The sequence below is a fragment of the Nannobrachium achirus genome (assembly GCF_963921795.1).
Source record: "Nannobrachium achirus genome assembly, chromosome: 15".
NCBI classification, from domain to species: domain Eukaryota; kingdom Metazoa; phylum Chordata; class Actinopteri; order Myctophiformes; family Myctophidae; genus Nannobrachium; species Nannobrachium achirus.
In genome coordinates, this window is record NC_137822.1 from 18,440,130 (window position 1) to 18,466,167 (window position 26,038).

Consider the following 26,038-nt stretch of genomic DNA (forward strand, 5'->3'; position numbering starts at 1 on the left):
TATTTGAAAATAGGATCTGCTATTTTCTAAATCATTTTATACAGTTTGGAAACACGAAATGGAAGATTTACATTTTGATGCCAATACTTTTGTACTTTTACTCAAGTAAATTCTGAATACCAGACCAGAATACCAGAGTATTTCTATTTTACTTGAGTAACAAATGTGAGTACGTTTTGCACCAATGACGGCGAGCCGCCTCTTCAGTGTCGCGAGGCTGAAAATGTCACAGACCTACAAGATCACAACAAGGCGAGCCGCGGCGCGCTGTGAGCTTTTAGATCTGTCATTTTCAAACGCATTTGCTGCCGGCCGGGCTACACTGAGCATGCGCACTATACGTCATATACTGAACAGATCTACAAGCTAACAGGACCTTGCGCCATAATCCCGCTTGTATATAGATCTGTTTTTCTTCTTTTTATTTTGCGAGAAGCAACACCCTCTCGCGGTGGAGTATAACATTTCAGCCTACACTAATATGCATTGGTGTTTAACCATAATAATGTGCCGTTTTCTTCTGTTAGGCCAATATGTTATTATTACGTGTATGTTGTAGGCCTCTATTTGTATCACGCTTTGACAAAGCGGCGTTGGAATAAATAAAACTATGGTGCAGACAAATAAGCCTATGAGTTGCCATGGTTACCAGGCACGCATTGTGCTTGCTATTAGTGCTCCCTTTGCTGCAGCGAGCAGAGCAGAGCAAGATTGGATAAAGTCAGATTAAATATGTCATTGTTGTTTTGTAAAACCGTCGGATTGAGTTTAGAAGGAATTATTCACTTGGGCACATTGTTGAGCTACTGTAGCCTATCCAGGAAGCTTCTACTTGCTTGTTGTCATGTTGTGTCATAGATTGTTCAAGTAAGTAGCATGTTACTCCAGGGTTGGGTTAAAAATACTTGATATTAAAATAGAGTCAGTTACTGAAAACAAATTACATTGGCAATTTACATAGTAATTACATAGTAATAATTAACATAATTTCTTTGGATTAAATGTGTTTCCCGATCATTTATACTGCAAAACCAACCAATGAAAATATTGCACCACCACATACAACAATAATTATGCAGTCACAAAAACTGGTTCTCCAAACATTCACTCTTCTTTTTAAACATGTTATCTGTGAGGATAACATAAAGATGTGTCTATTTGTATGTGAGCCTTAGGGGAGAAAGTAACACTATTTACATTTCCTTCATTATTCACAGACTACTTGCAAATATACTATCATCTTTTGTTATAACAAAAATATCTGTGAAGAACACAATGTCTCATACAAAAGAACGGTGGCAATAACTTTGGAAAGCCTATGCCCTTTTAAATGTATAGCCTATGACTAGAATAATATTATACAATATTTTATATTAAGCTATTTATTATTAATTCCAATTGCAAATGCCCATGGAAAAACTCAGAGGTTCCAGGTTTTGTCTTTGAAACCACAGATAACAGTGTGGTCCCTGAGTTTTTCAGCATTGCATGCAACTGTTTAAGATCATGGTATATGCTATTTCTGTTCTAGGTGACTTTTACCTTTACACTAGCTCAAGCCATGCCGTATTTGAAAACAGCTCAAGACCCACCACTGGCCAAAAGATGGGACATAAAGGCACAGAAATGTGGACTGCGGCACACAGTGTACTCTGTCAATGGAGACGAATACAAAGGAGAATGGATGGATAACAAGAAGCATGGTAAATGGCGGTCTGGCATTATGACTGTGTTCAACATTATCTGCTTTTATCTGCAGTATTCTGTGTATCTCTGAAATGCCACCAAATTGAGATGAAACGTTGACTCCAGTGAGTGTGAACTACAAGTGAAAACTACAACTCCACTTCCTGGATTTTAACCACTGTCCTCAGTGGCTGTGGCATGATTGACCTTGTTCACTGTGTTCAGGGCAAAATAGAAAAAAATTGACTTGAGAAAATATGGGTTGATGGCCATAGACCATTATAAGAACACTGAGAATGAAAGGGGAATTTCCTCTGACAATATGGATTATATATAGACTATGGTAACATCACTTATGATATTAGATGTACATACAAAGTAGGTAAGATTGCTTATCATGGTAGATATCCCTGGGTACACATTACACACAACAGCTAATATCATTGACCGTTAATTTTGTCTAGGAAAGGGTACTCACATTTATAAAAAGGATGGGGCCATCTATGAAGGCGACTGGAAAAATGGAACACGTGATGGATATGGTACTTACAGCAAACTACTACCAGGATCCGATGAGTATGCAAGAAAATACTCAGGTGGATGGAAAAATGGCAAGAAACATGTATGTATTTGAAACACAGATTCCCATACGCACTGTTCAACACCCATTTACACTCCTCGAGATTTTACAATTTTTTCTCTCATCCTCCACAGGGGTATGGGACATTCTTCTACAGTAACTCGGCTGTCTATGAGGGACATTGGTCTGAAGATAAAAGGAGTGGATGGGGACGAATGTACTATGACAATGGAGACGTATATGAGGGAGAGTGGGTGGAGGACAAACACCACGGACAGGGGACGTTTCGATTTGGTGAGAACGATGACCAAGCTTCGATTTCCAAATTAACAAAACTAAACAGAGGGGGTTCATTTCCTTACCTGCTTACGCTCTTAGACTTTGTTGTAGGACAAATCGCTTATAGATCTGCCATTTTCAAAAATGGTGAATTATAAAAGAAATACAAAAGTTTGCCTGAGTGCACAAGACATCCCATGCGGGCGAACTTTTCAATGTGTTGTGAGCTTGTAGACCTGCTATTTTCGGCAAACTATTTGATATATAGAGAAAAATGTAGGGCCTAGTATAGGGCTCTATGATCACCAAAGTATGTGGTAATATTATCAAACATAAATATCAAATATAGATGGTATACATTTCCCAAAACAAAATGCATGTATTCAATTCAGTCTGACACGAAGCACTGCATTGATCCTCCATCCTCCCTAGCAAATCTGCATATTTCATTATTCTTCATATTTAGATTTAGAATTCAGCGAGTCTCATGAATGCTAAAGTTTGACTTTCTTGTATTAAAGCAAATGAAAACAGTTATGAAGGAACCTGGAAAGATGGGAAGAAGAATGGTTATGGAAAGTTCCACTATCTGAACAAAGGTCAGCTTTACGAGGGGTTTTGGGTGGATGGAGTCGCTAAAACTGGAACTCTGTCTGATTTTGGAAGAGATGAGGCACCAATACCAACAACGTATCCAATCCCAAAGGTATATTTTGAATATATTTCCTCCCTCTATAATACATTTTTTTTCCTTCTGACTATCCTGTGATGGGATTTCGACCACTCAAAATGTGAATAATTGTGTTTTTCAAGGTATACCTGCTGGACACAGCATTGGTTTTGATGGAAGCCCAATCCGTCTACCACAATCAGTACTGACATAAGAAGATCACCAGCATACTAAAACCTTGCTGTACACCATAGTTAACAGGACTTCTACAAAACAATCTGCAGACCTCACGTGTATGAATTCAAGATTGTCTCACTCAGTATCATGTTGTCTTAGAAATTATAGAGATGCGTGATTAAAATATGTCTACTGACCTAAAATGGATTATTAGGCCATTGACCAACATAGTTAGCGCTGGCTACTGTTACTGGAATTTCTAGTTCTGCTAGATTTGGCATTTGGCTTTGACAAGCTATTATTCATGGTCATATAAAGCTTGATTGGCCTGTAATGGCTGCCCATAACAGCGTAACAACAAAACTCAAATACTCAATGAATACAACAAACTAAGGAGTGCAGCAGCCAATATTGTTGGCTCACAATACTGTCTGTCCCTTCAGAGACCAGGAGGAAGAGTTTTAAAGTATGCTGGTAGGCCTATAAACAACCTCCTAGATAGATAGATGCTTTATTTTGTCCTTGCAGAGATTCCTTTTGCACCAAGCAGCCACCAGGACACAACAATCACAACACATAATACAATACACAATACATAAACAGATCCCACAATTCACTAACAACATGATACAGAACGAGAATAGGCTACCTACCTGTCATAATTCGAGAGGCATCACATATCACATTTTTTATTCACAGAACTGAGACTGTACTATTCCTTGGTGCACTTGGGCAGTGGGTGGGTGTTACATCATTATGGAGAATCTGAAAGCACCACCACATTTCTTTCTTACTTTTCAGTTCTTACTTTAGGATAACTGGAACATTTATTACATGACCAAGGTCATACACAAACCACAGTTCATGCTTCTGTCCATAGTACCATGTCTGATATGTTGAATTTATGATGACTGCTGAATTTGTGAGGAATTTATGAGGACAATTTAGCAGTAGCTACTGTTTTAGTGTGATTGAACTACAGCAGTACCATTTTTAGATGGAAGCAGAGTAAATACAAACACTTATTCTTTTAAATTATTGCAGTGACACTGCATTATTTACATACTGTGTTATATAATTTTGCAATGAATGTTACACTGCCTTGTATTTGATTTTGGTAATAGAAATACAAGTTTCAACACAATATAACTTCAACCCAGGATGTACACTTAAGTCTACACCATTCAATATGTACTTGTGGCTGTTAAACATCAGCACACCATGCCACAGACCGCTCTGTTTTTATTTCGTAATTTCCTGTGTGGTATGCTGTTCCTGTGTTGTCAGGAACAGCTGAGATGAGAACACTTACAGTATGTGGTATTTTTGTGATAGCACCGTCTGGTCATGTTGTTCAGCCATATGTGGATACATTACAGTAAACTGACTTAGACTGGCCAGTCTTAAAAAGATAATAGATTGAAGGGATACGATTTTAAGATGCATAATTTGTTCTGGAGAAGCAGTTAATATGCAGTACAAAGACTAAAGGCTTATGTTTGTTCCAATGTTGTGTCTGTGAATCTCTAATACTTGGATAATATCTTGTGCCACTTTAGCAGATTTGTGTAAGGTTTGCCCTGGATTGAAGAATTAATTTGAAGAGAAAACTAAAACAAATACTAGGCAATCAATATCTGGTTGGTCATGTAATGATGAACTATACTATAGTGTAACAGTAAATTCAGCCTAGGAACACATATGGTAAAAAGTATTTATTTAACACCATGTGCTTAAATTTCAGCACATATACACCACATTTTGGAAGTTAAAGTAAGCAGAAAGACAGGCCTTACAATTAAACACTGATCTCCAAAGCAAAAAGCAGCAAAATAAAAAAGAATATATACACAGAATCCTCTTAGTCATATACTGAGCAATTCAAAAATACAGTATGAAAAAAAGAAATCGCACCTGGCTAAACATGATACACGTGCATATCTACTGGGCCGTTCTGTCATTGACTGTGGTCATGTTGGTCTCTGCATACTTTCTATGAAGTGTCATACGGACACTTGTGAAGTCAGTTATCTCCATACATGGAGTTCCGGACACTCATACAGACACTTGTGACGTCAGTTATCTCCATACATGGAGTTCCGTGCTCATATCATACGGACAGTCGGACACTCATACATACAAACAAAGCCAGACGTAGGAGCGGTTAGCACCGCTCAAAAAAAGAAATAGAATAGTGGTTCATAAAATTCAAGAGGGAATTAATAAATAAATAAGTATTTTAAGTTGAGTGACTGGCATACAGATAATTAACACATTAGGGAAAACACTGTATCTGCCGTACCTTATGAGGTAAATCAAACCATGATTCACAGTTAAGACTTTTTCCTACTGATTTCAAGTTATATGCATTATGGCACATTTGCGTGTTCACAGTTGATTCAGCATCAATCATGTTAACATAATTTTAAAAATGCCTAAAAGTGAAAACACTTTCCAAACAGTGAATTGAACAACAAATCAGGTGTGTTATCTTCAATCGTGTAAGGATAAACGCCAATAATGTCCTCGCTTTAGCGCACACACCCATGGGATTAGAGTGCAACCAGCACACTTTGTCTATGGGAAGCTGGGAGATTGCAGCATCACAGAGCACTCCCCTCTGTGATCCAACTCATTCTGTAGCCTGGTGAGATTGGACAGCTCTTCCAGCTCCTGGAATTGTCTGTCTGTCTTGTGACTCACCAAGGAACGATAGAAATGAACTGCAAAGACAATGAAGACCAAACCAAAAGGGACCATGATAGAGGTGGAGGTGATGGCAGCAGCCACACCCGATGAAATGGCAGTACTATTGGCAGCCTGGCCCTTGGGCTTAATAGGTAGGAATTTGACCCAGCAGAGCAACACCACTTCAGCCAGGAAGAGCAGTGTGCCAATAACAGTAGAAAAGGCCCAGGCCAGTTCGATATGTCGATGCATCCGCTCATGTGGGGACTCCTTCACGGAATTGAGGTTGTGCACATTGCTGACAGCCTCAATGTTGGGCAAAATGCAGGTACTGACCATCAGAGCAAATAGGTGAACGGCCACAAGCACAGTGGTACAAGCACTGAATGCAATAAGGAGACCAGGTGGATATGCATAGCTGGTATCGAGCTGTACTTCCACCATTGCCACCTGGAAAAGCAAGACGAAAACAACATTATATTCAGTTATGTAACTTAAACTATAGCTTACATCAGTGGTTTTTAACCAGTGGTCCGGGGACCACCAGTGGTCCTTTGAAGGAATTACCAGGTGGTCCCCAGCTAAATGATGGATAGTTGGTAAGCAATGGTAACCATATGGACCCTTATAGATCTGTAACTCTTGAGTGTAAAATGAAACCAAATGGACTGTAAGGTTCATTTGGTTTCATTTTACACTCTCAAGAGTTAGACTATTGTTAAACACCCGCATTACTTAATTTACAATGGGTCTACACAATTACAGAATGTAGACGAATTGTTATTTTTGATTGACCTGATGTCAGTCCTATGGTACCACAGATATACAGCATGGAATTGTGCACACAATCCTATCCAATGGCAACAAAATATTCTAAGTTTTGTGTCTGAGAGGCTGAATCTCATCAAATGGTGGTCCGTACGTGGCTCAAATCAAATCAATGCCGAATAAATACACCACTGGCCTACAGCTACATGATATTATAATCTTGTCATATGCCTGATCCAATCTGACGACTGACGAGGAAGCAGGCTGAGAGAACGGTACGTTACCATGGCAAACCCGGAAAGTAAGGCAGATGTCCGACTAGATGCCTTCAGCTTCGCACGACTCAAGTAAAGCTTCCTCCAAGATAGAGCCTGCAGCGAATGCTCGTCCAGACTCATTGCGCTTGTGTCGTTCCAAAGGACTGGTCCAAGCGACTCCCTTATTCTGTCTCGGCACTCGGCGTAAAAAAAAAACAACAGGTGTTCACATGTCAGTCGTTCAAAGAATGTTTTATCGCACGCTGCAGTTATTCAGACACATACAAGTTATTCTTCATCGCCAGACTAGGAGCGTGCGCCGTGCGGTGCTGCTTGTGCCGCCTGCTGCTGCTTGCCTCAGCCTGCACCTTGAAAAGCTCGATGCTTAGTTCGCCGTACGACGGCGTCGAGTGCGGAAAATAGCCGATCTACAAGCTCACAGCCCGTTGCTGCGCCAACCGTCGTAGGCTTGTAGGTCGGCGAGCCTGTGTTACCCACAAGTCTGTGCGGCTTAGAAGAAGAGAACATCCGCTGGAATAAATAGTTGATTTCTCGTAGACCAGTGGTTCTCAAATGTGTGGATTTCAGGGATTCATTAGGTCTAGGTTCCTTTATGGGGGTCTAAATTGACCCTGTTACAATTGTATAACTATGACAGTGTACAAATGGGTACACTGAGTTAAGGGAAGACCTTGAAATGTAAAAGTTTGAGAAACACTGACGTAGACTACAAAGTGGTGCTGACTGGTAACTACTTGCTTAGTACTGGAGTAGGTGGGAAAGGTGACGCGAGGTTACTACGTAGTTACCACGATCACTCAATCACTCCACAACTGGAGTCCTTTAATTTTATTCTCTCATATTCTACGCCAGTGCATGGCTGTGGTTCCCAAACACTGGGTTTTCTTTTTTCTTATTTTTTTTGCGGGGAGGATGAAACGCGAACAAATAAAGCTTTTATTAGGCTAATATTGACACATTCAATACAGCTCAAATTATCTTTATCATTAAGTGTTGAAATCAATAAATAAGTAGTCCAAAAATGATAATATATGCCTATGTATGATGATGCAATTACCTTTTTATATATATATATATTCTTTTAAATCAATACGATGTAGGCTATATGACATTATCCCAAATCAAATCAAAATGTGAAGAAAGTGAAACCATGATGACATGCATTATGACGCTGTCCCCCAACAATGTTTTGGTTCTCGTTGGCGATGACGTAACACAACACAAACATGGTTTCCCCTTGTTTTGAACCAGAAATAAGCTACAGCTAAGTGATAATCATTATTCCTCTGAAACTAAAATACCATGTTTCCCCCGGAAAGTGAGTGATCGGCGACTGGATGCGGTTGTGTGTGGCCGGACAATGGCGCACAGCACCGCGGATACGTGCTCTGCCGAGTCTGGACGCAAACTGGTATGTAAAAGCTTTCATATGGACGCTGGACGGAGGAAAGCTAGATCAGTGGTTTTCAACCCTTTTCATAACAAGTAGGGGGTCATCAATATGTCCGTAGACGGACAAATGTGTCCGTGCCAAGACTTGGTCTTGTCCGTGGCAAATTTTAGATTTTCTTTTTACCATTAAATCATTTTCTTAATTTGATCATAAGACCCACTTACTGAATATCAAGTCTCCAGGTTTTCTGCAGAATATGTAGGCCTATGACACTTATTTACTATTACACTATACTATACACTTTATGACAGGCTATTAGGAGTACAACTAGGCTAATAATAGTGGTTCTGAACTGTCCCCCTTAACTCTGAGCGTGTACACTCAGTGTTATATAGACCTGTTATTATGGTCATTCAGGGCTCATGTGTTTCTGGGAATATTATTGTATTTTCTTATTATCATTAAATAATGTTCTTCTTTTGATCATAAGACTCAATTACTGAATGTCAAGTCTCCAGGGTGTCTTCAGAATGTGTAGGACACTTATAACACTATGGCATATTAGAAGTCCAACTACTAGTGGTTCTGAAATGTTTTACTTGCAAGGACCCCCCTAACTCCGAGTGCCTAGTGTCTACTAATGTGTACCATTACACTCAGTGTTACAAACCTGTTATGGTCTTTCAGGGCCATCTCTTTATGTGTTTCTGGTAATATTATTGTCCACTCATTTTGTATGTGGCAAAAAAGTATATAGGCCTAATATAATATTATATATATATATATATATATATATATATATATATATATATATATATATATATATATATATATATAGTCTATATATATATTATAGATAAAACAGGCAAAGTTGAAAAATGTGTCTACATTCTCTAATTGTGTAGAGTAGACCTCTTGTAAATTAAGTACTGCATATGTTTAACAGTCATTTTCTCTTGTAAAATAAGAGTTAAAGAGCTAAGGGTCCATTGGGTTTCATTTTACACTCTAAGTGTTAAAGATCTATAAGGGTCCATTTAGTTTCATTTTACACTCTCAAGAGTTAAAGATCTATAAGTGTCCATTTATTTTCATTTTACACTCTCAAGAGTTAAAGATCTACAGTATAAGGGTCCATTTGGTTTCCAACTCTCCATCATTTAGCTGGGGACCACCTGGAACCCCCTCCAGGGACCTGGTGGTCCCCGGACCACTGGTTGAGCTAGATATAACAAACGAGACAGGTAGCCTGCTAATTAGTTTGCAACGCTAATGTTAATAATGTATTCATGTTGTGTTTGTCAGGCCCGGAGTGTCACTCAAATGTGATGGGAAAATGTTGATTTGTTATAGGCTCAGACTTTGCATGCATAAATACTTTTATTGTGATCGTTTGTGTGATACATATGGATCCAAGTCGATGTGCACATTGAACTCCTGGAAACGTGTGAATGTTATGTCATGTTTAATTAAAGAACACACCCTATAATATAGCTATTATAGTGTCATAGAGCTATTATAGATTATAGAGTATAAGAAGTAGTGAAAAAATAGTTGATCTACAAGCTCTGAGCTATAGATCTGCTATTTTCACTATTTTGGGCAAATGTCTAATTTCTCTTTTGGGTCACAGGTTAAAAAGTTTGGGATCTGTACTGCTCTAATTTCACCCCTCCACACCTGTCATACGCTTTTACATTAGCCTATTCTGTTGGCAGTGTTGCTCACCGACAAGGGAAGATCTACAAGCTCACAACATCAGCATTGTCTCTTGTCGGCAAGCAACACCGATACAGAGGATTTTATAGATCATGCTTTAGTCATGATGATGATAATGTTAAAGGGCATCAGGGCATGATGGTAGCCTTCTCGCCTGCCACACGTGTTCCCGCTGTTTTTGTTGCCATGTGTTGCTGTTGTTCATCACAAACTTCTTCTCGTTTTCAATGGTAGCGCTCCATCTGTCGGAAAATGTACGACGAAAATGAAGACATGTCAGACATGGAGGAAACGATTGCAAACGTAAGAGGATTCAGCGTGGAGGAGAAACTTGCCAGTGATAGTTACAACGGAAACTTCGTTCACGTGATGGAGGGTAAAGGTAATAGGCCCTACAGGCTATACGTCTGCTATTTGTCATATGACAAAGTAGTAGCCTAGGCCTAATAGTCCTATTCACAATCATTCCCTTGTTCTTCTTACAGAATTCACGTATGAATATGTTCAGAGAGAAGCTCTCAGGATACCACTTGTTTTTGTACAGAAAGATGGACTAGGGATCAGGTAAGATAAGACATGACATTACAGTTCTCCAGTATGATGCTTGATGATGTTTGTGATATTAACATGTGTCTGTGTGGTTACTTACTAGACTATTGTGTGTGTGTGTGTGTGTGTGTGTGTGTGTGTGTGTGTGTGTGTGTGTGTGTGTGTGTGTGTGTGTGTGTGTGTGTGTGTGTGTGTGTGTGTGTGTGTAATCTTTTTCAATTTCTCTAGAATGCCTGATCCAGAATTCACTGTTAGTGAAATTAAAGGCCTAATTGGTAAGTTAATATTGTTGCAATGGTTCTTATAGTCTATTTTTCTTGTTGATTTTAAGATATGATCATATAGGTAGTTCTCAAATGTAGTTATTTTACAAAATATATACCATTGGAGGGATATAACAGGCTGAATAAGCTTGAATACAGTATTTGCTAGCTCCATCTAGTGACATTACTGGTGAAGGACATGTATTACAGGGCATAATCTACTCTACCTATACATTTACAAACAGTGCTTGTATTTCTATGAATTCAGAAGCCCCAAATTGTTTAATCCTTATTTGTCATGCTTTTTTTTTAAGGCAGTCGTCGTACCGTTGACGTGATGGACGTGAGCACCCAGAAAGGTTCTGAAATGAGCATGGCTCAGTTTGTACGCTACTATGAGACGCCTGAGGAAGAGCGGGACAAACTTTTCAATGTCATCAGCTTAGAGTTCAGCCACACCAAGCTGGAGAACCTCATCAAGCGTCCCACTGTGGTAAGATGACACCACAAAATATCCTCACTGTCGGGCAGAAACCTTGTATCTACTTCAAATGTGTATGTTTTTTCATAAAGTAAAGCCCTGCTTCAACATACAAGACTGTCGCACAAAACTAGTGCCGCTGGGGTCGCATATATCAAAAAAGAAAAAATGAAGTGCGGACGTCAACACCAACCATGGAGTTAAAGCGACTAACATGAAGAGGACGGCAACTTGACTACACACTCCGCTTCCAACACAGGCAGAATCATACAATAAATGGAGTCCATGATGGGACCATTTGGTTCCATCCATCTGTACCCTGGAGGCTTGCGGAGTTAAATTCCGGATCGCAAACGAACATTAACAAGCGAGAGGGGAAATCATTCTCACATCAGACGGCTCACGGCACACGGGGACGAGCATGGGCGGGGGTCCAATGATCTGTGGGCTGGCTCATCCTGTCCACATGTTGAAGTGCCCTTGTGCAAGACACATTGGAGCCGGTCGTTGTTAGCTTTCCATAATTGGTGTGTGAATGTGGGAAGTGAGGACGCTGGTGTTGACTGTTCACAGCTTCACCTCCCAATGTATGAATGAATGGATCATTATAAAAAGCTTTGGGTGCTTAGAAAAGTGCTATAAAAATGCAACCCATTATTGTCTTTTGGGACATTTAGATAATATCACAATTGAACAATTTATTTAAAAAAAAGAAAAAAAGTTAACTGTATTATCCCTGACATCCATAATTTGGGCAAATATTTTAATTTGTTAAAATGATTTTTGTTCAAATGTGTTTTTACAAATCAATCCCTGGTGCCACTGTCCCACAAGGTTTATGGCTGTTTTCCTGTGCTTTCTCACAGGTAGATCTAGTGGATTGGGTGGACAACATGTGGCCACCTGATCTGAAAGAAAGCCAAACAGAATCTACCAATGTCATCTCAGAAATGAAGTACCCAAAAGTGCAGAGGTATGTCCCTTTTGGAAGAACTTCCATTTATTCCTGTGTGCATATTCCAGTGCTCTCCAAGAATGTTCTCTTTGGACATTTTTTTGTTTGATGTAGATTTATTTCATTGAATTTTAAGGAAATTAATTTGGTTAAATACAAGACGTAAAGTAAACAAAGTTAGCTGTATGACAATCTGGGAACTCAGTCGGTAAAAAACACATTTAGCAACAATTCAGCTTTTAGCAGAATCTGTGTTGAGAGATAGCTGTATGGAAACCTAATCCTCAATTCAACACAGGCACCTCGGCATCTGTCATTTGCTTTCAAGCCCCTCCCTCCCTGTAGCCCGTACAATAGCAATCACTTTGTCTGTAACCCGGTTACGTTGCAACTTTATTATTGATTGATTGAATACTTTATTAGAAGTTCGCATAGGAAAAGTACAGTACAGTACAGTTCAGATACATTTAAACCACAAGAAAGCACAATGGCTTGTTTACATTGGGGTACTTTTGTACATAAAAACATTAAATGACAGACAAATAAACACAGTATGCAAAAATAACATCATAAAACAGTCGGAAATCAGAAATAAAAACTAGAAAGAAGTGTGGTTGGTGACGTAATATAATTAAACTATAAAACGTATCTCTTAGCAAAATGTACCCCTGCATGTCCCGATGAAGTCGGTCGATTTGACATATGGCCGAAACTGTGGGAGGAGTAGCGCAGTAAAATAACGTTTATCTAGAAAGATGGAAATAAAGTCAGACATGTATAGTCTGGTTGAAAAATAAGGTAAGGATAGGCTTTGTCTTTTCTACAGAGTTGCAGCCACCTGTAAGTGACATTAGAGCGGTTTTAAAGGAGAGTTCTATATTATAGGGATTTACACTCCTTTAAGGCCTTCGGTAGGCATTCCACATTTTTGCCGCATAGCAGGAGAACGAATTTTAACCTTTGTTTGTGCCAAATCTGGATGGACGTGATTTGTGGAGCTGCCTCTGGTGTTGTTTTTGTGAACATCCTAAAACTTTATTAGGCGGCCAAGGCCATCTTTATCAAACTAGATCTCAGGTTTAGTGTCTACGTATATTGGACAGGCGGAGGGCACTTGCCCTCTTTACTGGAAGTGGAGATGCAACAGCAACACGCTAAAAAGATAAAATAAAAAGAGTTTGGGTTCATGAGACTCCGAAAGGAAACAAGAAGGAGATTACTGGCGAGTCGCGACTGGTCCAAGAGCTTCGCCTTGATGATGGACTGTTCAGATTATATTTTAGAGTGACCAAGAAACAGTTTGACGAGTTCTTGGGACCCTCCGCCCTCGACTCACCCGATTGGACAGAGGGGGAAAAGCAGCATCCGTCTTAGACATTTATCTGCTTCAAATAGACATGGTGTATAGAACGCATAAACACAAGGTGTGTGCTACACACAGAAAGATGCGCAAGACCATCAAACCATGCCATTACCATTGAAAAGCATAATCCACCCTCATAGGTAGGATTCAACTTCTGTGACCGTGCCCTAAGGATGTATGAAGAGAACATCTACAGTCTGCCAAAGGAGGCAACACCAGCAATTGAACTTTGGGAGTGTACTTATTTTTTAATTTACGCTGAATAAATGATTGCAAAATAGGCTCTTCCTCATAATTTGTTTAATTCTGTAATCTTCAACAGCTAATAGTGCTGGAGTAACATTTAGGATTCCATAAATGTTGTAATGGGGTGTTTTTTTTTCCACAGCACTATAAACAGGCCACTAGGTAAACACTGCTTCATTCTTTTTATTTAGTTCCATATTATTAACTAGGGATGGTCCGATCAGGTTTTTTGGAACCGATCACCGAGCACCGATCACAAAAGTTTGATCACCCGATCCCGATCAATCACCGATCCGATCAAGTTATTATTTATATTTTCTAAATGTTAATGTTTTAACTTTAATTCATTCATTCACTCATGAATTCATTTATATATTTGCCTTATAGTTATTTACCAGCATTACTATGTATTTATTATCATAGCAGTAACTAATTATTCCTTCAGCACTGTGGAAATCAATACCCCAAAATGGCCTCAAGTGGGCATACTGAACGGCTGGTTGATTGGATGCACCGATCCGATCGGATCGGTGAATTTACCTTTTGATCTAAACCACCGATTATCGCCGATCACGCTTTGATCGGCCCGATCCGATCCATTGCCGATTGATCGGTAACATCTCTACTATTAACAAATATGAATCCTCCTTCCTGACAAAGGAATTCTCTATCCAATGATTCCCACATGGTGTGCCTTTGAATTTTGTGTCACCCATTCAATATTATTATTGCAATATATACAATACAAAAAGTTATAATTTTTAGATGTATTGTATTACATTAAAAAATAGCTGATCTACAAGCTCACATCTTGTATGAGAAGATTTTGACTGACCCTTTGGTGTGCCTTAACACAAGATGTTTAAAAAACACTGCCTTATTGCACTGCACACATCATCGTCCTTTGATGCTGGGCAGAAGAGTTCTCCAGTTTAGAAGGATTGCTTTTTAACAGCTGTTGCTTGACTGCATAAGCACCTTGGAGCCCAATCACAGACAGCATTCAGACCTAACCTAAGTTTTACTCTGTCTGCAGTTTTCACCATTACCTCAGTCAATGGCATTTTCTGTACTTTCTGGCACTGCTGTTAACTTTGTCCTCAGGTCTATCAGTATGACATTAGACCAGTAGATGCTTCCCATCTGTCCTGGCATTGCTTTATGCAGTTTCCAGTCATGGAAAAGTCATATTAGAACTACTGCACATATAAACAGAGCTGCTACCTTTAAATGCATTAATTCAGAGTATTCTTTTCCTGTATACTATTTAAATAGTTTTGAGGGGAATAAATGCTGCTATTTGCTCCAAAGCGACTACAAAGGATTGCTGCTATTTGTTTCAGAAAGCTTTATGCCTCATACTGTATAACATGTATGTTAAGAACAAAATGTGTTCCCCCTTTTCAACTGTTTGTATTATATTTTGCCACTTGCTTTGGCAATGTAAATGTATGTTTTCTCATGCCAATAAAGCTTCTTTGGACTGTAACACTGACATAGCCATCTAGTGGCCACATTTAATAACCACATGAACCCTGGTATTTAATATGGGGTGAGCATTCGGCAAGAACTTCAAGAATTACAAGCTCAAAATGCATTGTAGATCTTGTAGATCCGTTATTTTAGGCTAAGAGTTTGCGAGTATAGGGAAAAAAGGAGCCGACTAATATAGAGCTCTAGGGGATCCTGGTCAACTATGTCGTTTTATTATGGATATGGATAGTAATAGGTGAATAAGTTCACAAAATAAGTAATGATATCACTGATAATAGCAATGATCCCATTCTGTCTCCTCCACTTCTGCCCTAGTGTTGGTGACTACTGTAGCTCTGTTTCTATAAATAGAGGTGTTCCTCTTTTTCTTCCCCCGAGTTACTGAACAATTTAAAGCCAATGGATACCTAATTCCTCAATTAATCCCCCTGAGGAGAGATAACCTGATGTGAAAAATGTATACATGTATGGCTGCATGCATGTTTTGCTATATCTGTAATGTCAGAGAAGTACAGTCTTATTGGTAACATTTATTATCACAAGAGGCTGCTGCGTTCATGCCGTCAGCGTGATGTATGAGTCTTGTTTTATTGTTCCATTTTGTTTCTTTCTCTGTAGGTACTGTTTGATGAGCGTGAAGGGCTGCTTCACAGACTTCCACATAGATTTTGGGGGGACTTCAGTGTGGTATCACGTGTTTAAGGGGCAAAAGGTAAGTGCCTCTTGTTAGGTTATGGGAATTATGAGCCACAACGCTTATTTTCTTTAGGACTTAAGAGTACTTCAATAATGTACTTGAACCGTAGCATTCTGGGTTAATTTCACCCAAAATAGCAGATCTACTTGGTCACAATACATCACCACAGTTGTATGCTTTTAGATCTGGTATTTTTGGCAAAGAGATTTGGTAGTGAATGAGGAAAAGTGGACCATGTACAGAGCTGACTGGTTACATTGAATTAATGAAACACCATCTATGGCAATAAGTTTCATTCATTCAATTTAACCAGTCAGCTCTCTACTAGGTCACAATACATCACCATAGTTGTATGCTTGTAGATCTGGTATTTTCGGCAAAGAGATTTGGTGTTGAAGGGGTAGAAAATGGGAGAGTGGACCAAGTACAGAGCTGACTGGTTACATTGAATTAACGAAACTTGCTCTGCCCTCTTTTAAGCCTGATAGATAAGGCTTCTCCAACACTTGCTATAAAAGAGCCTGTTCCCTGTTTGTCTTTGTGCTGGCTGCAGTGTCAGCAAAACCCAGCTTTACTGCTGTGGTGTGTGCTTGTACACCATAGAGGGATCACATTATACAGACCTGCAGAGGTCAATCAAGAGATAGAAGAGAAGAGTGAATGAGAAACATCAACTGATAGGACAGGGTCTGGCAGTATTTCTATTAACTTTGAGTGTTTTTAACAGTCAAAATGGATGTATCATTAATTTTCAGCCTTAAATGCTTAATGATATCTAAAGGGAAATCCCCACCTCTCCCTCCAGGTGTTTTGGTTGGTGCCTCCAACCCCTCATAACCTTGCCCTGTATGAAGACTGGGTTCTGTCTGGCAAGCAGAGTGATATCTTCCTGGGCGACCGAGCTGATGGCTGTCAGAGAGTGGAACTTAAACAGGGCTACACCTTTTTCATCCCCTCAGGTGAAATTGCATGATCGTCTTAGCATTGTTCGCGGGTTATTTGGGTAACTTATGTCAATTATGCAAACAGTAAAGCAAACTATAGCCACGTGAACTGGCCTGTCTAAAATATGTTGTTTTCGTGTGTATAAGGGTGGATCCATGCTGTCTACACCCCTGAGGACACGCTGGTCTTTGGAGGGAACATTTTGCACAGCTTTAACATTCCCATGCAGCTTACCATCTATGAGATAGAGAACAGGACTAAGGTAGGAGTTTTCTTCTTCTCCCTTGTTGAATCACTTAAAAGACCACTTAATCCATCCTCATATAATTGGTCCTCACTAATGTCCATTATAAGATTTGTCTTCTTGGTCTGTCTGTGTCTCAGAGGAAGGCTGGACAGTTCTGAAACCTGCCTACCAATGACATAATCGGTTGGCAGACAAAGGCAAACCTTTTTTAATGCATGAACAATGGCGTCTATATTTATATATCACAATAACCATTCCATTTTTTTAATCAATAAAAAACAATATTTAAACAATATTTTATTTAAACAATATTTTAGTTGCGGGTCTCTGCCCCTGACACTGGAAATGTATTTTTTTTATTTATGTATTTAATTTAGACTTAATACTACAGTTTCTGAGTGACAACACAGTTGTTTATTCAATACAGCCTCTGTGCTAGGACCCTGCAGCATTTGTTTTGGAGCGTGTTTTTGTTTTGTACTGAATTCTGGGAATCACAGTTCCAACAACAGACCATAGACAGAACAGACACCAAAAAAGACTTCTAAAATGAATTTTATGCATGAATGCAGTATGACCAAGTAGTCATATAGGTGGGCCGCGATCGGCTTGGATATTTTCTAGTGGACACTGATTCAGTAAAGTTAGGGAGCAGTGAAAGGAGAAACGGTTCCATTGGCTCACCAGAGCTCAGCTCTGGTGAATGTTCTATTTTTACATCTCAAGACAGAAAATGCATCTTCAAAATACAAGATCACCACCCTGAAAGTGTTGATCTATGTGGAATAATCTCAGTGAGATAATTATAGGCTCAGACCTCGTTTCTGTGAGATAAATAATAATTGCATGAGGCTGTAGCTGCCTGTTGAGATGCAAATGTGTTCTCTGAAAATAGTCTGTAATATCATTGTTTCTGTGTAGGGCTGAAACTATCTTAGCAATTATTCTATTGATTACCTTTTTGAGTCATTCAATAATCTAGGAGCGCATGAAAACATGACTTATTTGTTTAATAATTAATCGACACGGTCAGTGGAAAGAAATCAAGCTCTCAGTCCAAACTGAATGTTAAAAATCACACCCAGTGTGAAGTGAGCGGTGGTCGTGCTTGCATAACGTCTTCAGACTAGGATTTAACCCTCGTAGGATCCTCGTGTTCTAGTCACACCCAGGGCCTTCGGGTCACTTTGACCCGGCTCATATTAAACCATTCTAAAGTAGTTAGAAATCCCAAAAAATCATATTAAACACAATTTGATTGTCATTACTAACTACTTTACTAACAATTCAATCAATATTTTTTATTATCCCCGCCAGGCCGGGATGGCCAAAGGTGAGGGATTATGTTTTCACCCCTCTGTCTGTGGACAGCTAATCTCGGGAAAGTTGGACCAATTAGTGTGAAACTACACACACACACTCCCAGGAGGCCTAGGAAGAACCTCCTCCCCAAATTCTTCACAGCGCCACCATCAGGCCGTTGTGTGAACAGCTAATCTCAGGCACCACTTCAGCATCAAACTTGGCACACATACGCCAAGGAGGCCTAGAAAGAAACTCCACTAGAAATCTTTCCCATCTGTCTTTCATAGCACCACCATGAGACTGATCTTTGCAAAATATTTTGTTGGTATTACCATATAGACTTTGTCCAAACCTCACACCAATTGGTACATATTATCCCTATTGTCATTTGATCAAGAACTATATCAAATATTTCTCCCATTCTGATTTGCACAAGGTGCTACAGGTGCCCGGGTGGCACAGTGTCCCTGCTACCACTAAAGAGGTTGTGGATTTGAATCAATCGTGGGGCATCTATGTAAACACAATTGTTGTTCGAGGGATGGGAAGCTGGGCGGAGAGGGTGATAATTGTCACTACATGAATTCCTACAGCCAGGCTGGGTGGCAGCTGGTTTTGGGAGGGAGGAGTAGGACGAAGGGCGAAGGCCCTATAGTCCTCTCGGTGGGGGCTCCTCACTGTCAGGTGATTTGGTAGGCTACAACAGCAGTGACAACATAGGGGAGGAATCAATTGGCATAAGGACTGGATTGGGGAGAAAAAGTGGGTAAACCATAATTGGCTACTCAAAATAAAATAAAATAAATGCTACAAATCACGTCGGAAAGCTGTGGAACTTGGAATTTGTAAAGTGGCATAGGGATGAAGTTCCCATTTGGTAGCAAAATGTGCCACTCCCGCAAAAATCGTAAGCACCTTTGGAATCGTGGCCACTCTAAATAGAAAATGTGACACATACTGTAGGTCATGACATTGATCAAAATGACCAGAGAAAATTTGGAAATATCCCCCAAAACTTGTTTTGCTCAATTCTGCCTCATGGTGGCGCTATAACAGGATGATTTGGGGTTGAATATCTTCCTAGGCCTCCTGGGGGAGTACATGTAAAGTTTCACGCTGACTGGTCCAGCGGTGACTGAGATTAGCTGTTCACAGACAGAAGCAACGAAAACATAATCACTCACCTTTGGCCATCCCGGCCTGGCGGAGATAATATTGATTGAATTGTTATCAATGTAGTTTCTAATGGTGAGCAAATTATGTACTAGAGAATTCATTTGTCCAATGTTTTTTTCAGAAAGAAATGGTCTAAATATTAGCCATTTAGCATACACTTTCAATGGCCGGGTCAAAGTGACCCGAAGACCCTGGGTGTTATATGTTGATACAGGGGGGTGTTGCAAATGCATGACATGTACCATTTTCATATCACATGTTTAGTACAATACATAAGCCAAGCAGAAGAAGTTTCGTGGAAAAAAATATATTTTAACATACTTTTTCTTGATGTTGAAAATTGAAAACCGGGTCAAAGTGACCCGAAGACCCTACGAGGGTTAGGATGTACAGGCTACAGACACACACACACAATGCTATGGCAAAACATGACATGTAACAGGCTACAGACACACACACACGGCCATGCTATGGAGCGGTCTACCACCGCTCAAAAAGTAAAGATAATAACTACACTAATGCATTCAGGAATCAGGATAGTGATGATGATGCACACTACATAAGAGCAGGACGGAAAGTTAAGAGTACAATACGACACAGCTCGTCTTTAAGCTCATCAGCATCCACCTGCCCCCCAAAATAGTCTGTTGATGCCTAGCAGAGAATGCTTTAGAATAGGTGATTTAATTAGCTCTCTGCAACACATGTTCAAAAGCAAAAGCAAGAGCATTCCATATTTTAGATGGGGAGTTTCGACTTCCATCCCCTCTTCACACTGCCAGCTGAGGGTATATTGAAATCAGTATTTTTCTAAACCTAACTGATTAACCGCTATGTTATACTTTATTGTATTACGGTGTCATGCAGAAATACAGAAAAGGGCTCATCTACAAGATCTTGAAGTATTTTGTCTATTTTTGCTACTGTATAAAATATATTTTTTTATTAAAATATTTTTTTATATAATCGATGAAATATATTAGTTTAACTGTTGCACCTCTATTTCTGTGTATTCCATGTGAGTGTATTCCATACATACACATATCGAATCCTATTCTATCCTGATTAAGCCTGATTCCAGGACAGCCTCATAACAAGGCATAAAGCGGCAGTTCAAGACTACTCAAAGTTTTATGACTAGCTGTTGATGCTTCACATTTGCTCAGATTGTGACAAATCTGATCTCTGGTTTCAGGTTCATTCCAAGTTCCGTTACCCATTCTACAATGAGATTAGCTGGTATGTCCTGGAAAAATATGTGCACTGCCTGACCAAACGGTCCTACCTTTCTCAGGAGTTTCGCAGTGAGACCATGCTAATGGGTGAGTGGAAATAAAGCTCCTTCACCACATGGAATCCGTAACATTGCTGGATAAAATCTATCCAGAAAAGGCAGTGGATAGCTATTCACACATTGGCCTCCTTTACCCCCCCGGCTCCACCGGGCACGTCGAGCATCGCGTCAGCGCTGGGAACACTCTTGTTTTAATTAATGAAGGGTGCTCCACTGCCAACGTCAACGTTGGAGGCTCAAATTCGCCCTGGTAATTCTTTTGACACAACGCCGTCTTTTTGGTGGAGCCCTAGCCTTATGGAGAAGTTCCGTTTACGGATGCAGTACGCACATGATACTCATGCAAAAGGTGACTAAAGCACCAGAAATCAGGCAACAAGGCTCGCGACTAGTTTCTTCTGACAGAAAATCTGCTTTCCCATTAACACATTCAGATCTTAAAAATCATTCAATTGTAACTTTAGAAATGTGCAGATACCCTGTGTACACTCATGCTGTATGTTGGTTTTACTGTTGACTGAGAAAACAATGTTGGACATTAAGCTAGTCATCTGGGGACCCCCCAAAATAAACCCCCCTGGGGGTCCCAAGTCGACCCTCAGTTTGGGAACCACTGCTGAATTAATCTCTGGCTAGCCAGATTGCTGCTGAATAAAATACAACAACAACTATTCAATGGTAACCGCATCCCTGCTCTTTTCCTTCAGATTTTGAGGCAAAGACAAGTACAGAGAGCCCCTTCTCTGACTCCCGGAGCCAGGACATGGATGAGGACTCCTGTGACATGCAGGCCAGTAGGGATGAGCCAGATGAAAAACCCTACAAAGTCCCCGAGGGCACTCCCTGCACCCCTGATAACCCAAAGACCAAGAACGGCGACTCGTGCAGTCCACAGCCTCTCAAAGCCGTTTCGTCCAATGACTCGGAAGACACTTGTATCCAGACTTCTGCCCACCCTCTAGATGTACCCAGGAACCCATCCGACTCCCTGGAGTCAGAGTCACAAAGTAAATGGACTCACTTGACAGAGTTTGAGCTGAAGGGTCTCAAGGCCCTAGTTGAGAAGCTGGAGGCACTGCCCGAAAGTAAGAAGTGTGTCCCAGAGGGCATAGAGGATGCACAAGCCCTGCTGGAGGACATGAAGGTAACTGCCTGATTTGATCCCAGACCGGGGTACGCATTATTGCACATTATTACTTTAAAGGACAACTTTGTTTTTATACAACAAGGGTTCATATTTTAGACTCATTTGGTGCCAGCGCCCTCTAGGGGCCATAGAATGCCAGGGTATCTCTCATAGGCAAGCGCTTTAGCTTCCAGGACCTCACCTTCCAGGACCTCACGTGCTCACGTTCATGCACGTCATGGAAAGTTCCCGGATGATAATGCTAACAGAATGGCTATTCCCATTTTGTCATCTAAAAGATCATTTTTGGGCGATTTCGCCGTAAATAAACCTCGCGCCGCTTCCCTAAAGACACAATCCAGAGATATAAGCCTTCAAAGATGTGGTCTTTCATTGGATTAGGCGGAGATTGGCGATTTCGTTCGCAAATAACGTCCGGCCGGGACGTTGCTAGCTTTCGGCTAGTAGCTAGAAAAATCAGGCCAGGCTTCAGAAGGCCTCTTATCATTTTATTCCATTTCATTAAATATCCCGGACTAGTTCGGGATAGGCACCCTGGAATACGTCGCGCCGCCTACAATGAACATTGGGTGAACATTGGGGGGGGTCTAAACTTTATTTTAAACCATTTTCAATGGAATAAATCGTCGGAGCATCTAGCGTCTCTCGTTGGTGAGCGCTGGGCGAGCCGGGACCACCCACGTTGCTCCAAGCAGCTCGGGGTAAGTAAAATAGCAAATAAAAAATTGTTTTTGATCCCGAATATCCCGAACTAGTTCGGGATAGGCACTCAAAGAGTTAGATTGTAATTAGAGAAAAGAAAAAGTGAGTGTCAAAATGTTTTAATTTTCTTCGTTCTATTGTTTTATCGTGTTTACCGTGCTAAAATGTGGGGCATGCGTACGCATGGGGGCATGCGTACAAGTGGCTAAATATGTCTTTTTAGACACAATAAGCCAGCAGTTTCTTTATTGCTATTTACAGTAACACTTCTAGCCCCCATAAGTCACATCCAACCATGAAAGGTTGCGTTGTATCTTGGGAATGGGCTTATTCTGTGTAAAATGACATATTTAGCCACTTGTACGCATGCCCCCAACCACTGAAATAAGAATCTCTAAAACAATAGAAAGAAGCAAAATAATTTTAACACTCATCTTTTATATTCTTTAATTACAATCTAAAATATGAACCCTTGTTGTAAAAAAAAACAAAGTTGTCCTTTAACTATTATTTTGTGCTTTAACTGTTGAAAAATAGCAGATATATAAGCTCACAGCACGGCACAGAGTGCCGCGCTGCGAGCTTGTAGATCTGCTATTTAAAAAGAATTGTGAACATTCAGGTCTTTGAATATTTTGGACACGATTCTATACTGTGTCTTCTGAAAAAACTATGTTTCTACGTCAGTGGTTCTCAAACTCTTTCATGTGAAGGACCCCCAAAATGTATTTGGCCACGGACCCCCTTCTCAAAATATTTAGTTCCAGGGACCACCCAGAAGCAAAATTTGAGTTACAAATGTTCACTTTAAAAATTAGATATTCAAAGATTTGCACACATTTTCATGACTTTTTCAAAAATAGCAGATTGTATATCTGCTATTTTTCAATATTTAAAGCATTAAATAATTCTAGGCCTAAATGGATTAAGACCTGGAACCACTTTAACCATTATTTTATGCTTTAACTATTTTAAATAAAATCCCTGGAACAACATATTTTGAGATGGGGGTCCGGCATCCAAATTACATGTAATTTTCAGGGTCCATTGACATGAAAAACGTTTGAGAACCACTGATTTAGAAAAAGGATTTAGAAGACATTTATAGTATCGGGTCAATATAGAGAGGGTATGCACGTGACATCATCATCATACCCGGAAGTTATGCAGGAACGCCTACTGAGTGGCAAAAAAAACTACTTTCTGGCCTTGGCAGCCCATACATCCAAACAGAAAAGTCCTAATTGCATTAAACGACATTAGAGTCACTTTGCCACTCGATTTGCCATTCACTTTATGCATGTGCATACCCTCTAGTCAAAGACTTGCACAGATGTTCCAGATTTTTCAAAAATAGCAGATCTACAAGCTCGCAGCTTGTAGATCTGCTATTTTTTAATAGTTGAAGCATAAAAATAATGGTTACTATTGGTTAGAGTAATAATACGTAACAATGCGTTCCAGGTCTAAATTGGTTTATACATGGTTGGGTGCCGTGATGCTCACTGAAAATGGCAGATCAGGCTTATAGTTATAATGCACTCCTAGATCACTCATTACAAGGTATGTTTTTGTACGAAACAGGGCTAAAACTATTTGCTCCTCATGCGCCGTCTCATGTCTGACTCACCAGGTGGTCTTAAAGGAACATGCAGACGATGACCCCAAATTGGCGATCAGTGGAGTGCCTGTGGTCTGCCGGCCGAAGAAGATCATAAAGGTGAGGAAATAATATAAGTTCTAATATATGAGACAGTTTTATTTTTCCAACCATTACTTTTTAATGATCTGTTTATTGTATCTGTTTATTATTATTAATCTAATTGAGTGTTGTACAGTAGTAGTGTGGTGGACCACCTAGGTCTACCCTATTCTCTGCCAAAAACATAGTAGGTCTACTCTATTCTCTGCCAAAAACAGCTTTTCACAGATTCTTTGCCCACACCTCCAAGTGTTTTCGCATGTTTTCTTTTTTTTTTTTTTTTTCACAAGTTAGCGAACAGCACGATCTGGTGTAAGAAAATTGGGATCACAGCCCCATCGGAAACGGGATGTGACGTGATGGAAAGTCTGCATCTCCATCTGTCTACTGTTTAACGGGATAGGGAATGCGACAATGCGTGGCCCAAAAGACTCACTTTTTTCACGTAAGCACAGACACCGTGTCCGGGATCAATTGGGGGATCAATCGAAACATTTAAAAATAGTCTGTGACTACTTGAAAAGGTAAGGGAAAACAGCAGGCAGTGGTTAGTGGTTTGGTTAAATATTCTTGGCAGTGAATGAGTTGTTAAGGACTGTTGTTGTTATGTCATGACACCTGCTGCTACTTCTGTTTATGACATGTCACTGTTTGTGTGTGTGGCTACAAGCATTTGTGTGATGCTTCAGGCTAGATTTGTCAGTGGATTGTGTTGGGTTATAGCCTCTCTTTTGATCGAAATCTGATCCAGTGTTTTTGGTTGGCATAGGACTGATACGCAGACCTGAGAATTGATACGCAGACCTGAGAATAGGGTATAAAAAGCAGTCGTTTCTGAAGTATTAAGAAAAAATATCAATATTATTACTGAGCTACTGGGCTTAAATCAGTGATCATCATTTTTGGTTATAGCACAGACAGAGATTCCACAAAAGACAATTTCTGGTTGTTTTCATTTAATTGGCACTCCCACGCACCATGTCAGTTATGTTGCAGATATTCCCATCCTATATCCAGATCATTCATTATAGGGAAACAAACACTGCTGGAAAATTGTGCTGTTTTAGCCCCCTCCCCACCACCCCCATCACTGTGATTGGCTGGGACCTTGCCTGGCGTTGCCAGCCTCTATCACACACTTCGTTTTGGGAAGAGAGTCTGGGATTTCAGGAAGAGTTTTCATTTCTGGGGTTTGCCCCAAACCACGTGCCCCAAGCTTACAGAAACCACGTGC

The 26,038-nt window shown here is 40.1% G+C and overlaps 3 protein-coding genes across 3 annotated transcripts in view; 2 read left to right on the plus strand and 1 right to left on the minus strand.

The window, feature by feature from the left end:
* Window positions 1–1,561: 1,561 nt before the first annotated feature.
* morn3 (MORN repeat containing 3) lies at window positions 1,562–3,424 on the plus strand (the record flags this gene model as incomplete). The annotated part of the gene is made up of 5 exons (XM_080743455.1): window positions 1,562–1,703; window positions 2,151–2,308; window positions 2,401–2,560; window positions 3,067–3,251; window positions 3,359–3,424. The coding sequence occupies 5 exons, from the start codon at window positions 1,562–1,564 to the stop codon at window positions 3,422–3,424; spliced, it is 711 nt and encodes a 236-aa protein (XP_080599581.1).
* Window positions 3,425–5,208: 1,784 nt separating this feature from the next.
* Window positions 5,209–7,387, minus strand: orai1b (ORAI calcium release-activated calcium modulator 1b). Its single transcript, XM_080742447.1, has 2 exons — window positions 7,133–7,387; window positions 5,209–6,530 (listed from the first exon to the last, which is right to left on the minus strand). The coding sequence occupies exons 1-2, from the start codon at window positions 7,244–7,246 to the stop codon at window positions 5,970–5,972; spliced, it is 675 nt and encodes a 224-aa protein (XP_080598573.1). The 5' UTR covers window positions 7,247–7,387; the 3' UTR covers window positions 5,209–5,969.
* Window positions 7,388–10,490: 3,103 nt separating this feature from the next.
* kdm2bb (lysine (K)-specific demethylase 2Bb) overlaps window positions 10,491–26,038 on the plus strand; it is a gene marked incomplete at its 5' end in the record, with an annotated part of 37,474 nt that continues 21,926 nt past the window's right edge. The window contains 11 exons of the mRNA XM_080743000.1: window positions 10,491–10,620; window positions 10,724–10,802; window positions 11,016–11,066; window positions 11,369–11,543; window positions 12,398–12,504; window positions 16,208–16,301; window positions 17,092–17,245; window positions 17,378–17,493; window positions 21,155–21,281; window positions 21,961–22,397; window positions 24,736–24,822. Of these exons, the coding sequence (XP_080599126.1) occupies window positions 10,491–10,620; window positions 10,724–10,802; window positions 11,016–11,066; window positions 11,369–11,543; window positions 12,398–12,504; window positions 16,208–16,301; window positions 17,092–17,245; window positions 17,378–17,493; window positions 21,155–21,281; window positions 21,961–22,397; window positions 24,736–24,822 (1,557 nt within the window). The remainder of the gene's footprint in view (window positions 10,621–10,723; window positions 10,803–11,015; window positions 11,067–11,368; window positions 11,544–12,397; window positions 12,505–16,207; window positions 16,302–17,091; window positions 17,246–17,377; window positions 17,494–21,154; window positions 21,282–21,960; window positions 22,398–24,735; window positions 24,823–26,038) is intronic.